General features: G+C 37.8%; 1 protein-coding gene across 4 annotated transcripts in view; it reads right to left on the bottom strand.

Annotated features, from left to right (window-relative positions):
- The window catches only part of adgrb2 (adhesion G protein-coupled receptor B2), a 448357-nt gene that overhangs the window by 40650 nt on the left and 391429 nt on the right, over positions 1–16278 (bottom strand). For 2 of the 4 annotated variants that reach the window (XM_030146712.1, XM_030146713.1), the window contains exons 26-28: positions 13786–13857; positions 7464–7556; positions 1303–1342 (exon numbers count right to left, since the gene is read on the bottom strand). In XM_030146712.1, coding sequence (XP_030002572.1) covers positions 1303–1342; positions 7464–7556; positions 13786–13857 — 205 coding nt within the window. Of the gene's footprint in view, positions 1–1302; positions 1343–4850; positions 5145–7463; positions 7557–13785; positions 13858–16278 lie in introns of all 4 variants that reach the window. The other 2 variants (XM_030146710.1, XM_030146711.1) reach the window with 2 other exon arrangements.

The raw sequence follows: 16278 nt of genomic DNA, 5'->3' as shown, positions 1-16278 counted from the left end.
TTCAAATATTATTACATTAAAACAAAAATGAAGAAAAAGTTACTTTTCCACTAATATATCAATAACAGAATGTAAAACCAAGTGTCTCCATCCACTGTCATTGATCCAACTCCATGAGTTTTACTGGTAAATCAATGTTGTAGAAGATGACAGTGTTTCCATGTTCACTACGGAGTCTCTGAACGTCCACATGGGTCATATCTGATGACCATGAAAAGATGACAAACTGTATTTTACACTAATTATTTACATGTATTGATAGGATTAGTGGATCAACAGGTATTGGTTGCCAGTGGATGCTTGGGTCTTTATGGGTTAATGATAAACCAAACTGACCAGCAGGTGGTGATGCTAAAGAGGGAAATATTCCCTTTAACACTAAATCAGGTCAATTTTAACCAAAACTGAAAAGTGCACTCAGTGAAAAATTTGGTGCATTCAGTTACTTATTGAAGAATTAAACACACTGAGGTCAAAGTTCAAATTTTAATTTTTTTTTTTTCTCATTTACTTATAATGGGCGAAATGTCACTTGCCTGTAGCAGCAAAACTATTGGCTGAATTCAAACCAAACTGGGTTTATAGATTGCTAGTGACCCAGAATAGATGCGATTAAATTTTGGGAAATGTAGGTCCAAGCTACATTTTTTTTTTTTTTAATGAATTTTCCTAATCTTTTTTTTTTTGTTTTTTTTTGTAATGAATTTTTAGGTTTTTTTCACATTTACTTATGGTGGAATTTCACGTCTATAAAAACATCAATTTAGTTCTAATTCACTTCAAACTTGGCACATATATAGAGGCAACTGATATGCTGACACACGCATAGACGTGATGACATCAGCTGGATCAATGACAAAATAAGCTACAATACAAGTGAGGGGTGAGGTTTGTTGTGCCTGGCACCGCTTGTTAACATTATTTTTTGCCCAGACAAAGGCCTGAAACCCACTGAAAATGGGTTCATGACCCACTTTTGGGTCGCGAGCCACCAGTTGAGAATCACTGGAATAGACAATGGTCCCCAGCTCTGAAACAGGTCTGAACACGTTTAGGAGTGTTATTACCATGCACAAGTGAACACAGTCTCATCCAAACAAATCCTCTCTGCATTGTTATTTGGCAGAGTCAGTGTGTGATTGATAAGAACAATAATTAGTGCACAACGGTGTGGAATTGTAACGCATCATCTCCCGTCATTCCATCATCACACACACAGTGGAATCTCAGACGGTTACAACTCTTCCTACTGAGCTGAAAGAATAGACAAAGAAAGAGGAATAGGTGGAAGGGGGAGCTCACCTGTTTGACATGCCAAGTCCACATCCTTCTCAAAGTCCGTCTAAAAGTGGGAAGTGGGGTGGAAAGAGAGGAAAAACAATAAGTGTGGGTGTGAGCAAGTACATTCATCCCATATGTATGAATGAGTGGATCTAGAGTGGTTATATCTGATGACTCTAATGCGCTGATTTGCTTCTACAAGAGGTTAATATCTCTTTCCATGGTGATACATTACAACTTCGTCAATTAGTAAAGCTCTTTTTCAGGAAAAAGATTTCATTGTACTGCGAATGTTATGTGCATTTCTTTTTAGTGCATTTGTTCAGTACAAAAATATGCTACGAAAACCAAAAAGAACTGAGATAATAGTTCAGCATCAGTTCACAGCAGCAGATCCAAATACAGTTTTTTAACAGAGACAGCCACTGTGGCGTTTTACCAGGTATGTAATGCTACTCTACGCCTCATCAGTCAACTGTTTTTTGTCTCAGTGGAAACAGGGACAGAAATGTAGCTATTATCTGGTGTGCCAACTGAAGCAAAACTGTGCAGACATATGCGTGAGCGGCTCTATGAGTAAAATGCTCGACAATATTCAACAACAGCGAAAAAAACACAAATAAATCCACAAAACTGACTTTAACCTGAACTCGATTTTAAGATATTATGTCGATCGTGTAGTTTCAGGTGCAGCCAAATGTGCTCTGGTGTCGATTTCGATTGAGCGGCAGATGGTGACACCATAAAAAGACAGACAGCTTTTCTTTATATTAGAATGTGTTTATATTTGTGTTTCAACAATGGCCACTGCTCAAGTTTCCTAAACTTTAGTGAAAGTGAAGCTCATTACCATGCAGTTGTGGTCCTCCCTTCTCTTCCCATCTCAACGGTATTCACTTACAAAAGCCTTTGTTTGGATAATAAACTACAGATTTTAGACAGTTTGGGCACGCCACAGAGGCAGAGTTGAGGAAGGGGGAAATGAAAAATTGAAAGAGAGTAGGAGAGAATGTGTAAAGGTCTCATAGGAGCAGAAAAGCTCTTAGTACGCAAATCACCTGCAGCACTGTAAATGGGCCTGTGCTAAACGGACAAATGAGAAAATGAAAAGGGCTGTTCTGTCTCTGACTCTCAGATTTCCCATACTCTCATAGAAATTTAACCAAAAAAAAAAAGAAAAAAAACTATTTGTATTGAAACTATCAACTCACTCTCTGAAAAAAAGCCTCACAGGTTAAGTACAGTGAGATATCAATGTCAACTACAGAGAAAAAAATGTCATGAGGGGAAATTATTCTGCTGAAGTTAACACACTTTTTTTTTTTTTTTTAAACATCCACTTCCAAAAAATAGTAGACCTTCAAGTTCACTTTACTGAGTAAAATTCAAGTATACTTTATGGAGTAAGTATACTTACAATTGTATACTTGTAACTGTAAGTGTGTTAAGTATTTGCTGGACTAAAATACCCATCTTTTAGTCTCTAAATGTATAATTTTCAGTCTCCTTCAAGTGTAAAACTGGAGTGTACCCTTCCACATCTAAGTTTCATCTTGAACAGTATCTACTCTATACTATAAGTGAATTTATAGGTAATAAATCAAACTTCAAGGACACTTTTTAGGTGATTTAGGTGATGATTTGTCAGTCAGTCCCACTTTCATTGAAAAGCCCAATTGTCTCTGCTATTTCTAATCGCATTAATTGAAACTTGGTAGTTATATTGTTATAATTGAAATGAAGCTGGAACAGTGGAGTTGTCTGGCACTGTGCGAGACCGTTATTTAAAAGCACATTGCATACACCCAGCTGACATTTAACTAAAAATTAAATTAAATCACACATTTATACTGCAAACAGTGGAGCATATAAATTGTACTGTACTTCTATATTGTGAAACCTGGAGTCTAAACTATAGTATATTGTAACTACACTAAACAATCAGTGAATTTATAGGTAGTAATTATAATTATATACTTCTAGGCCCCTCTTTAGGTGATCTCTATGCGATGGTTTGTCAGTCAGTCTCCATTTCAAGGATCTATTTTCTCAGATAATCCTAATCTGATTGAAATTTAGTTATCTTCTAATTCAAATGAAGCTGATTCAAGGACAGTGGAGGCATTGCTAAACTTATGGTTCTTATTAGTCTTTAAAAGTACACTTCATTTAAGTCCAAAAACAGTACACAAATATCTAATTTTCTGGTCAAATTATTAAATATTATTTTGTACTGTACTTCATTGCAGGTTGCAGTGGATGCATGTCTAAAATACCTTCCCTGATGTCAATAACAGACATTTTTCAGATACTGACTGAATTTCAGTATTTACATGTACACAATGGAAATACTATGTGGAAATTTGGGGCAATGTGTATAAAACTAATATAGACCCTAAAATTAAACTCCCAAAAAAAAAAGCTATTAGAGTAATAAGTAAAGCTTGTTATCTTTAATCAAGTAATCCTTTTTTTGTAGGACCTGGTATGATAAAAATTTCCTGATATTGTATATTTAAAAACAAATTATTTTTCATGCTAAGAACAAAAGTTTTCCTGTTTGTATTCATTTTTTTTTTTAAGTTAAGAGAAGGGAATTATAATTTAAGAGGGCTATTTGTGTTCTAAACATGTAAAGTACGAACAAATGTTAAATATCACTGTGTTTCTGTTATTGGTGTCAAATTATGTAATCAGTTTAATAATGAAGTGAAATTGTGTAGTTCATTGTCGAGTTTGAAAAATGCTTTAATTTGTCAAATTATCAAGGGCTATAAAGGTAAAATAATCTCTTAGTGACTTAAGAAACTGAATGTAGATTAATGTGTGTCAATGTTTTATTTGCTGAAACTTCAGGAAATTCAAAGGATGGGGGTAGGAGAAGCAGAAATTAGCCTCTGGCCTCAACTTCTTCCTTTTTCGGTTACCAATTGTGTAAATTGTATGATCTTTATATGTATGTGTTTTGTACAAAAGCAAAATAAAAAAAATATTTACAAAAATTCGAAATATAGTTTTGAAAAACCTCAAAACATTACAGGTTTAATGCCGTCTCATTCTAATCCTATCCTCCTCTTTAACACCAGTCTTACATTTCACTGGAAATGCACTGCGCAAAGGTGAAATGAGAATGAAAATAACCTAAACATTGCTTGTGCTGGCTAGATGACACCACAGTCACAACAAAAGAAAAATCATACCATAAAGTGGACTATTGGTATGACTCATGTCTAAAAGAACCATTTTTAGACTCATTGTATTTCTTCTAGTTTAAACACTAAAAAATAGAACAGTTGAATAAACTTTCACAGCAAGTTGAGATGACTTTTGCATGAAAAAGAGAAAAAGACCAAAAGAAATACCAAAAAATGCACTAAATAAATTCTATTTTTCTTCCTCACCCTTGCTACAGTAGCCACTACTTACACACACCTAGCTATTGTTATTTAAAGGTGCATTATGTAATCACAACTTCAATTTTTGGTGAGTATTTTTTGCAGGATACCTGTTTACATACTGCACCTTTCTGCACCTATGGACATGGTTGACTTTTCTACATAGTGACATACATGATGGTTGCTGATGTGGTTGTGGGCGTGGTTATGGTCATGGGAGAGACCGTGAGCATTGTTCACAATGGCGTTAGGCTCATGTGCGTGTCTGTGGGCGTGGCTGAAGGCATGGGTGTGGTCTGGCCCGTGGCTGGGGTGGCTGTGGGGCAGACTGTGGCAACAGGCTTGCTGACATGTCTGGTGGCATGTGGACGGTGGAAGCGGCTGTGGGTGACCTCCGGACAGACACATCACCGTGCCGTAACGCAGAGACCCACACTGCTGCCCACAGTGGCTCATAGGTGGACACTTCTGACGGTGCGAGAGAAATATAATGGAGAACATCAACGTGGAATGTTAAGAGGAGGACATATAACCAGTTCTGCTGAAGAGAGCACTGAGTTAGCGATTAACTAATCAAATGATTTGCCTGAAGACAGATTCAACTCCGCTTTAACAAGAAGGTGTTGCTACCATTCTCCATTTTTATGATGTCTCTAAATGTCAGGGGCTAACATTCTAATGAGATTTCCAGTGAATAGAGCAGGAACACCTGAGAGGATGGCACGTACTGTAATTACAGTGCTGATGTAACTGCTGGCTCCGACTTCACTAAATTATCCATCAAAATTAATGTTCCCAAGGGTACTGTGTCTTTTGTTCAACATTTCTCTGCGTATGTGCTACCTGGAAAACAAGTCTTCAAATGGTTAGCGGAGATAGTTTACAGACTGTGTTACTTAAAAGCACATTACATACACACAGCTGACGGTACGGGTGGCGCTTGACACACTTAACGAAAAATTAAATTAAATTAGCACATTTAGCCTGCAAATGCTCCGCTTGGTTATTAACACTCGGGAAAACAATGCGTTACAAGGCTCCCCTTGCAGAATGATGGCTCCGGCGTTTAATCTTGATAACCTCACAGGGGCGTTCAGAGGCCCATAATCGTTACCACAAGCAGGTCTGAGGGAGAAATAAAGGCAACACCATTGTGAGTCGCCTGGTCCGCTCACAGCACCAGTGTGACCGGACTGACATTGGCAAGGCACTTCAGGTCTATATGATTTATCACACTGTGAGCTACATTGGGAACACACGCTAACCTTATGTGAGCTCCGTGTTCTTCATCTTAAGATCAAGAGGCATACGTTTAAAGTAAATTAATGCACTTTTTGTAATACTAGAACAGGATATTCAAACGTATACTTTAATCTTAATAATGGCAGGCAGTGATTACATTTACGAGCAAAAAATATGCAGGTTTAACCCTTACCCTGACAATATTTCTTAGATATAGAAGACGTTTACGCAGCTAACAAAAATGTGCAAATCTTTTCCATTCGTGGCACACTTGTTCATCAAAAAATGTCAGCAATTGGATATATGAGCATATCCAAATCTCACAGACACAAAAAAATATAATTTGAATAAACCATTTGAAGGAGAAATAATCTATAATGAGCATTTCAATATGCTGTAATGAAATTAAATCACTTTTATGGCTATTATTAAAGTTAGTTCTGCAGGAGGAATACTGGAATATAATATCAATAAACATGGAATATGAGGTTTATATGTCTTCTGTCAAACTCTATTGTCTAAAACAAAAATGTAAATCCTATGAATGAGAATGTTCAAAAATGTAACTTGATTCATGTGAATGATGTTTTCGAGGTGCACGCAGTTATTTCAGGCTACAGGTGTCAGTGTGCATTCGCAAATGAACTCCTATGAAGACAATATAGGTGCTTCTATGAAACTGGGTTCATTTTGGTACCTGGCACTTCGCCAGCTTTTTTTAGACCCAATAATAAAAGAGAAATTCAGACATATTTCCCCCCAGGATGTACCTAATGATGACCTCAGATAAATGCAAAAAAATTATACTCTTGCTCTGACCCATCCCAAAATTAATTAATTTTTAATAAAATATTGGGGCCAAATATAGGACCAAAATTGGAACAGAAAAGCTACCTAGGAGCTGGTCTTATATAGCGCTATAAATAAAGACACTGTGCTAAATTTGAGGATCTTAGTGGTTTTTCTAATCCAGACGTGGGTTTTTCATGAATCTCAGTCTCATTCGAGGTTTTGTGTGTAACCCATTGTGCCCACTGGCGTTACATGCGGAACCTGCCTATTTAAACACATATAAATCGTGAGTGATTTTGCAACAGTGGTCATTTTTGTGAAACACTCTGCATTGCATAATTAGTTCGATTCCCAAAATGTACCTGTGCGAGAATAAAAACATATTCGAAAAAATAGTAGCGTGTCATTTTCGTGTCCAGATTTTTGTGTAAAAATAATATAAAAAAATATAAAAATGTGTTTTATCTGAAAAATAGTTTCTCTTTTATCTCAGTGAAGATTTGTTTTTAAAACAGACCCAAAGCGGTTCCAAACTTGCTTCATAACATTAGTCTACATCTGGTTTGAATATTTAGCCCCTCTGACCAGTTTCATAGAAGCACCCATATAGATTAAGGAAAAGAAACAGGAAGTAATGAATGGAGCATTTCAGTAATGGCTGTCATGCTTGATGCTTTTCGAAGGCTTCAGCCTGGTTCATGTTAGTTGAAGGAACATGGTTTGCAATGTGGGATGAAATGGAATGCTATTCACCATAATCTGCACCTGTCCATTCTTGCAGGAGTCGGGTGAGTTTTCACTGTCGTCTTTACATCCCCCCATCCGACAGCGCACTGCGTCCTGCACCTGAAGGAGGGAAGGTGAAAAAGAGGGCGGAGGGGGGAGGAGGAGGAGGAGGAGAAGGAGGAGGAAAGAACGATGAGCATGGGGGTAGGAAGTAAGTATAGTGTAGGAACTTTACTTAAGTTAGTTTGGAGCACGGGGAACTCACTCCTTAGACATTTTATATTCATCTTTATCACTGCGATGACAGATGTTCAGCGAATACAAAAATATGCGGAAAGGGCAAAAAAAAGTAAATGCAACAGCCATATTCCTCACAAAGTATCTCAGTTTGCCGCTTATACAACAGTCAGAGGAACAGTATAGAAAGCACACAGCGACACTTCAAAGTGGCCTATTTGAGCTTTGTGAGATCCCTGGCACAAGGTCCTAATTAAAACCAACAATACGGTATACACAAACTCTAACCCCTGGGCCTTTCCAGTGTCATATTGTTTTTCTTCATCCTCCCACATGCAACATCTAAGCAAACACACACCAGCCCACTGTCAAAGAACTAGTTCTAGTAACACAGCTCAAATCAAATGGATCTCTGCGCATTATGTTCCACAGCAGACTTGGAGACCCCCCCGCTTCCCGCCAAAACCACCATTGTCACCATCATCACACTCTGTATTATAGATATCTTGGTTGCTTGCTGAGAAGTAGCTACATTTCTCAGAGTTGCTGCTGTCAAATCCCATAAGAGTATCACGAGTGGAAACAAGACTCCTCATGTAAGAAGCAGCACAAGAGCAAAAAACCAGAGCATCTCCATCCTCGCTGGGCGGTCTCGCTACTGTATGTGTGCATGTGATGCTACAAATGGAGTGCATTTGAGTCCATGACTGATTAATATTGCATGCACTAGCGTATTGCCTACATTGTTCCCTTCCTTCCTTCCTTCCTTTCGTCTGTCTGCGTCTTCCCTTACTCAGTGGTATTTGTTTATGATGCCACTGTTACTGTATTTACAGTTGCAAGGGTTGAATTCAGGGGAAAAAAAACTAAAAATATATGACTATAGAAAACATGAAAACACACACCTTCCTTCTGCACCTTTCTCCTCTCAGTCCAAATCAAAAGTAAATATATAATACATGCTGTGGAAAAGAGAAGACACTTTTCCAGGGAACAGAGCTGTAGATTCCACAGAACTATGAATTCTTTCACAGAATTTACACTTTCAGACTACCTTCCATTCATGAATTTTCTGAACTACTTATGATAGTCCATCACAGGGCTGATATGTACAGACGAACAACCATTCAAGGTTTAGACTGACCAGTTAACCTATCATGGATGTCTTTAGATGGGGGGGGTGGGGGTGGGGGGGCAGAGAAGTCTTGCATACACAGGGAGAACATACAAACTCCAAACAGAAGCCACTTTTACACAAGATCCCGGAAGAAATGTGAGATGGTTATCAAACCATTTTTCCACTATTGACTGATTTCCACAGCTGAGCCAAAGGAGTAACAGAGGTGATACAGGCTGAACTTTTACACAGTGGACCTGTGTTCTGGAATCAAAGGGGGGGGGGGGGGGGGGGGGGGGGACGCAGCGCAGCATATAGCATGACATATAACTTGCGAATTGGAAATACCACAAGTATAGTGGTACCATTCCACAAATGTTAGAGTCCTCTGGCCGAAGTGACAACAGCTTGTGGATCTCGGCATCTCCCCAGTTCAACATCTTTCTTGTTGTGTTGATATGTTTGTTGACTATACAAAGCCCACGCTCATTTTTAAATCCCAAAGGCGCGGGGTTCGCACACGCAGTATGCCATCAGAACGACACCTTAGTTGTGGAATAAGAGGTGTTCCTTTTACATAGAGTTCCGGAATCATGATTCCACCTTTATCAAGGCCCTGTTACTACCTCCAGAGATGTTACACAGCCATGATAAAGGTGGGACCCAATGATCCCACCATTTTGTTTGCACAGAAGTGGTTCCAGAATAAAGGCAAAATATTCCCGTAACAGAAGTGCTGTGTAAAACGGGCTAGAAAGACCCACACCAGCTGGTGCTGGAATTGAAACCAGGACCTGGTCATCCCTTTCAGACAACCAGAACAATATACTGAAAGGTTATAACAGAATATTTGTTCAATCAAGCCAAAATAAGTTTAATGTGTTTTATGAGGAATTTTGAGTTATCAGCCCTTCACTTGAGTGTTTACGTGTGTGATATTCTTTGATATTTGTGCCCCACATTTTAGCAGTAATTTCTGTAATTTCAATTTCTTGATTTTCAAAACTTGATACATCAGTTTTAGGGATGTAAACAATTAATCGACTACTGATTAATTGTCGATAAGAATTTGCTCAATTAAATTATTAATTGTTGGTTATTTGTCCTTGTCCACCTGTCCACACCTGACCAAAGGCTGCCGGTTTGTCCGTGCTGCAACGCCGTGGCTAGGATAGACAGTCATTGAACCGGATCATGGCGTTGATGAGTTAAAATGTCTTTATGGACATGGTGGAGCCAAACACAGACCGACTGTCTGTTTGTGGGAGTGGTGCCCCCCCCCGAATAAGTACACTCACAAATGTGGGGTCAGTATCGGATTGTTTTCCCTGGAGGCTGGTGTAGTCCACAGTCAGTGAGACAGAAGTTGAAAACATCCTCCAGGCTCCTGATCCGGGCCACAGGTATATAATGCAAAGCTTCAGGAGGTGGGGAAAAGATAAATGAGCAAAAAGTTTCACTTTCACTTTTGCGGGGGCACAGACTGCACCGCCCCATACCCCCGCAGTATTAGAAGTAGGACAGAAAGTGACGCACACATGTGCGCAGTTACCAACCAAGACGCATGCATCCCCCGGATGTACTGCGTGCATGCGAGTAACACCCCCCCGGCAAAATGCACGCACGTGCACCCTCCATTACACAACGCCACATCAACAGATGAATTCCACAGGAAACACTGACTGTATCCAATGGTTCAATAAATCAATCATTAAGGAATAGGACATGCTTTTGTCATGGAGTGTGTAAACAATATTTGGCTTTTATTCTTATAGACCGTATTGAAAAAGAAATTCAGGTTCTCAGGAAAATCACCGTTTATCAATAAATCGTTAATCGATCGATAAGGGCAACCAACTAACGATTAATGAATTAATCGATAATTTGCATCCCTAATCAGCTTTAATGCATTTGAGAGGAATTGCTGATCATTCCTTTATTGTGCCTTCCCAACATCATAACCTGTGATTTCAACCTAAAGGGACAGCGTAATAACACATAAAAATGACTTGGTGGGTCAATTAGTCACACAAAGCAAAGGACAAAAAGACAAAACTGACATAACAGCCACAAGGCAAAACAGACAAGAAGTGGATGCTGGACAGGAGTAAACGGTCTTAAAACATTGTGTGTTCTCTTCCTGATACTGGCATGGAAACTAATCTGCTAATTTGATTTGATACTCTTTTCAGTATGTTGTGAGGTTCAATTAGCTTTTTGCAGACAAACTGATTGAAATGATCTTAAAAGGGCTATTTTTTAATTTCCTCCACATTTCAGAGCCTGTATTTATTAATTTATTTTTTTACTTAGTCATACTTGGGTATAGAAGATGAAAGCTGAAAACAGAAGTATGAATAAGTACCCTGCAAAAACAGGTCTACTGAAAAGATAGCCATACTTAAATATATTCAAACTACCTTTTATTAAACATAAAAATCTGCCTCTGAGATGTCACAAATTCAGGTTGACTAGATTTCTAGTTACTAAAAAATCATAATGGTCTTTGGAAAAAGCTGAATTTGTGTTTATTAAAACCAACAAAAACTATTGTTTACAACAGACTTTCTTCTCTTAAACTGAGAAGTCCTGCTCTTGTGGTTCTGGTTCTTCTCAAAGTAAGGAAAACACTCTATTCATCTGGTGGGATGTTGTGCAAGCCACTGTTTTTTGCTTCACACTGGTTAAATCGTCCTCAGTATTAACCTGAATATCTTATTAAGACAACGCTAGATATATTTTCTTAAAATTAGACTGCTTTTCTAATGAAAAACATGCACAACAAGATAATTTTTCCTTTTAAATAAAAACCCATAAAACTCATTTCTATGTTTTTTTACTTCTTTGAAATGCGTTTTCTCGCCGTATAAAGACTGTGTGTACTTTTGCCACCTGTTTGTTTGTCTGTCACTGTGTGTATTGGCACCAGTTGGATCTCATTCTTCAAAGTCAAGAGCCGCTCTTTGGGTCTATACTGTTCTCTCCACCTTCATCTCACTACCTCCTCCTCCTCCTCCTGTGCTTCTTTCTGAAATCAACCACATTTTTTCCTACAGATCTCTGCGCACAATTATTTCCAGGCTACCTCCCTCCTTCTCACTCACATAACCGAGTCCCTCCCTTGCTCTTTCTTACAGTAAAGATCTCCTTCACATGTCTCCTTTTGCTTTTCTCTCCCGCTGCCACCTAATCACAACATGTTTAACGTTGTGTGTGTGCGTTCGCCTGCTGCTCTTTGACTGATCTCAGCGGGTCGCCTGAGCCACCGTGGTCCTTTTATTCCACACCTTTGTCGCCATCATACAGCGCTGCGAGCTGTATCGTGCTCACCTTACACTACAAAAATCCAAATCTTACCAAGTGTATTTTTCTCATTTCTAGTCAAAATATCTCATCATACTTAAAATAAGACATAATCACCTAAAGAGTAACTTTTCAGTGAGATATAAGAACTTATGTTTAGACAATAGATCTTGAAAATCTTATTTCAAGAAATCTTACCAAGATAATTTTCACTTGTTCCACTGGCAGATTTGTTTTGCTTCATTTAAGATTTTTTTTTGCTTAATTCAAGCAAAAAAATCTTATATCTCACTGAAAAATTACTCTTTAGGTGATTATGTCTTATTTTAAGTGTGATGAGATATTTTGAATAGAAAAGAGAAAAATACACCCGATAAGATTTTGATTTTTGCAGTGCAGTTTTGGCTAATAGCATTTTCACACAGGTAGGAGGGTTCAATATATGATTGACAGCTGTAATTACTAACCACAGATCAAATTATGATGGTCATGACCTACAGTGGTGGTAAAAAGGTTTTTGGATATCCTCAAAGTTTTACACCATCTCACATATGATCATGAAATATTTGTAGAAAAATCTTTTTTTGTGTTTCAAAAGGTGTGGCTGCATCAGACAGACACAAACATGCAAATGATAAAAAATGTTTAAAAATCAGACGTCTCATACTCCTCAACTGGAAACACCCTAAACATCCATCTCAACATTATCTTGGTAAGATTTCTTGAAATAAGATTTTCAACATCTATTGTCTACAAATAAGTTCTTATATCTCACTGAAAAGTTACTCTTTAAGTGTGATGAGATATTCTGACTAGAAATGAGAAAAATACACTTGGTGAGATTTAGATTTTTGCAGTGTGCGTTTCCTGTCTGTGGTGTACTTCAGAAAATATCACGCCTTTCCTCTTTCTTTGCTTCTTCCTCTTCTTGTGTGACTTGGTCTGTTGCTGTGCAGCTACAAAGGATTTACACTTAGTCTCTTGCAGCGGGATTTTCATTCATTTACAATAAATAATTCCTGGATTTACTGTACCCTGATCCCTGCTGCTTTTGTAATATTGATTTAGTGTAGCTCGGCATTCAAAGCATTTAAAAATGCACTTATTCTATGTGGTGCATTCAATAACATAATGATATCTTGGGTGTAGATGATGCTGCATGTGCGGTCGTCAGCTACAGAGGACACATTTACAGTTTGTGTTGTAAATCCATTTGGAACTGTGAGTTAGCTGCAAGATGGAGGTGTCTGTCTGAAGGGTATAAACACATGTATGTGCATAATGAGTTTAAAATTCAGCATCCTTGGGGGCATGGCAAAGCCTGTAGCAAACAAGCACCGGGGGATATTAGTCAGAGACTTATCCTATCTTATTCCATACAGCATCTTCATAAGCTCCTTAAAGCACCCATGGATCAGACGGACAATGCTGGACTATCATACTGCATTATAAAGAAAAAGAAGCGCGGCAACACTGGACATAAATCCCACGCTAATCCTTGTCATGTCCTCTCCGTTCGCGCTCTGTCATGACTTCTAAGTGACCCGGAAACTTACATGACATAATGCTAACGTCTACTCCACCTGCAGAAGGGAGTGAGGTTCTTTGAGGTCAACGTGTGAGGCTGCATAATAAACAAACACGACAAGACTGGAACTGTCACAGCGCCGAGGAAAAAGGAAACGGACTCACCTCTCGGCGCATGGCGCAGTGGACAGTTATGATGACGAAGCCTTGGACCGAATCGAAGACAGCAAACAGGACCTGAAACAGAGGAAGTACATCCTCTTATTAGTAAATAGTTACACGGAACAGCAATGTTTAATGTAAAACAACTGAAATTCTAATAATGTAGTTAGGACGTCTACAGCAATGCATCATATTCAGTAAGATAGTCATAGGTTTGTACATAATAAATGTGGCATTTGACTTCTCTCACAGTGAAATTAAGTCTGATTTTGATCTCTTTTCAATCAAAGTCTGTACAGAGTTTGACATTTTGAGATTAAACTGAATCTGAATTTCTACCAATAAGGTTTGTGATTTTGGAGTTAACCCATAAAGACCCACTTTTGAATGAATTTTTCCTCTGGATTTAACCTTTCCTAAGTGTTGTATCTCCATATATCATGATATTATCCTGTCCATTTTGTATTTTTTCAGTGAAAATCAGGTATTTTCCAATATTTAATTCACTGATCATGTACTTCAATCATCATGCTGAGATTACATTTGAGGGTTATTATACCAAAAACAGAGAAAACTTAAGAAAAAGAGACTTTTTTGGTAAAGTATATAATTAAACCATGTGTGTCCATCCACTGTCATTGATCAAGCTGCATAGGTTTTACTGGTGAATCAATGTTGTAGAAGATGGCAGTGTTTCTATGTTCACTATGGAGCCTCTTAACGTCCAAATGGGTCATATCTGATAGTATGACCCTAATGTGCAATATATCTATTTATTCACCTAAATACCACCATTAAGCTCCTATTATGTTGTGTCTACATCTGCTTTAATATTGTTAAGTGTTGTTAGGTGTGTGTGTTTTTTTTTAATTGTCTAGCCACTTTTATTCTGTCTTAGATACTTTCATTGTCTTGGCCGCCTTTACTTGTTTTTAGCTACCTCTATTTTGGGTATAGTATACGTTCTCTTCTATGTTAACCTTGATTGCACTGATCTGTAGAGCACCTTGAATTGCGTCATGTTGATGCCTTGTGCTAATACGATAATAATAAAGCTTCTGTCTGTCTGCCTGTCCATCTATCTATCTATCATGAAAAGATGACAAACTGCATTTTACACCAATTAGAATAAGTGGGTCAACAGTGATTTACCTTTTAATATCAGTAAATGATTTTGGTCACTGGTGGATATTTGGGTCTTTTTGGGTTAATCATAATCTAGGATGCAACGTTTACAGTTCAGATACAGAAATATGCAGCCATCAACGCACAAAGACTAATATTTGAGTGTAGGTTTTTTGGTTAGCAATACTGAGTAACACTTTTAAATCATTCAACTTTGTGTGAAAAATGTTAATAAAAATCAAATTATTATCAAGTATCATCATGTAACTGAAAGGGGTCTTTAAGACGTAGGAGGATTTTATTAAACCATAAAGAACACTTCAGGTTATCATCCAAAATTTGCATATTTCTGTACAGGATGGGGATAATAAAACGGTAATATGAAGCTACAGTTGTATCAAAAATGCTGGACCCTACACCTCCTATAATATACTACATGCTATACAATACAACAATTATTCTTTTTTTAATTTCTGGTGCTTTTTTGTTTGTGTTGTGACTTTTGGGATTTGAGACATTCAGAATCAACGTAACATAGAAATGGTCTGACTGACATTGTGGTGATTTGTTGACTGGATTTGTCAGGGGATGGAAGAGGCCAAAGGTTGGTTAAATCAATTTTTACAAATATGAACGTATGCAAATAATTTAGCAAACATGTATGTCACAACCTCAATAATAATGAATAACCTATGCACATATTTTTAATTTTAGCCTCACAGATCTGACGGTTGCTCTCAAAGATTCCCGTTCATGTACATCCATTTAAAGATTAGTACATGTGTGTGCAAAGGTGTAAATCTTACTTTTCATGTGCACATACAGGGTGGGGAAGCAAAATTTACAATGAACATTTAGTTGTTTTTTCTCAGCAGGCACTACGTCAATTGTTTTGAAACCAAACATATACTGATGTCATAATCATACCTAACACTATTATCCATACCTTTTCAAAAACTTTTGCCCATATGAGTAATCAGGAAAGCAAACGTCAAAGAGTGTGTGATTTGCTGAATGCACTCGTCACACCAAAGGACATTTCAAAAATAGTTGGAGTGTCCATAAAGACTGTTTATAATGTAAAGAAGAGAATGACTATGAGCAAAACTATTACGAGAAAGTCTGGAAGATACTATTAAAGAAGAATGGGAGAAGTTGTCACCCGAATATTTGAGGAACACTTGCGCAAGTTTCAGGAAGCGTGTGAAGGCAGTTATTGAGAAAGAAGGAGGACACATAGAATAAAAACATTTTCTATTATGTAAATTTTCTTGTGGCAAATAAATTCTCATAACTTTCAACAAACTAATTGGTCATACACTGTCTTTCAATCCCTGCCTCAAAATACTGTAAATTTTGCTTCCCCACCCT

This window comes from Sphaeramia orbicularis, chromosome 11 (assembly GCF_902148855.1).
Source record: "Sphaeramia orbicularis chromosome 11, fSphaOr1.1, whole genome shotgun sequence".
Classification (NCBI taxonomy): Eukaryota; Metazoa; Chordata; class Actinopteri; order Kurtiformes; family Apogonidae; genus Sphaeramia; species Sphaeramia orbicularis.
The sequence above is the reverse complement of the archived record's forward strand: the minus strand, read 5'-3'. Positions and strand labels throughout refer to the sequence as shown.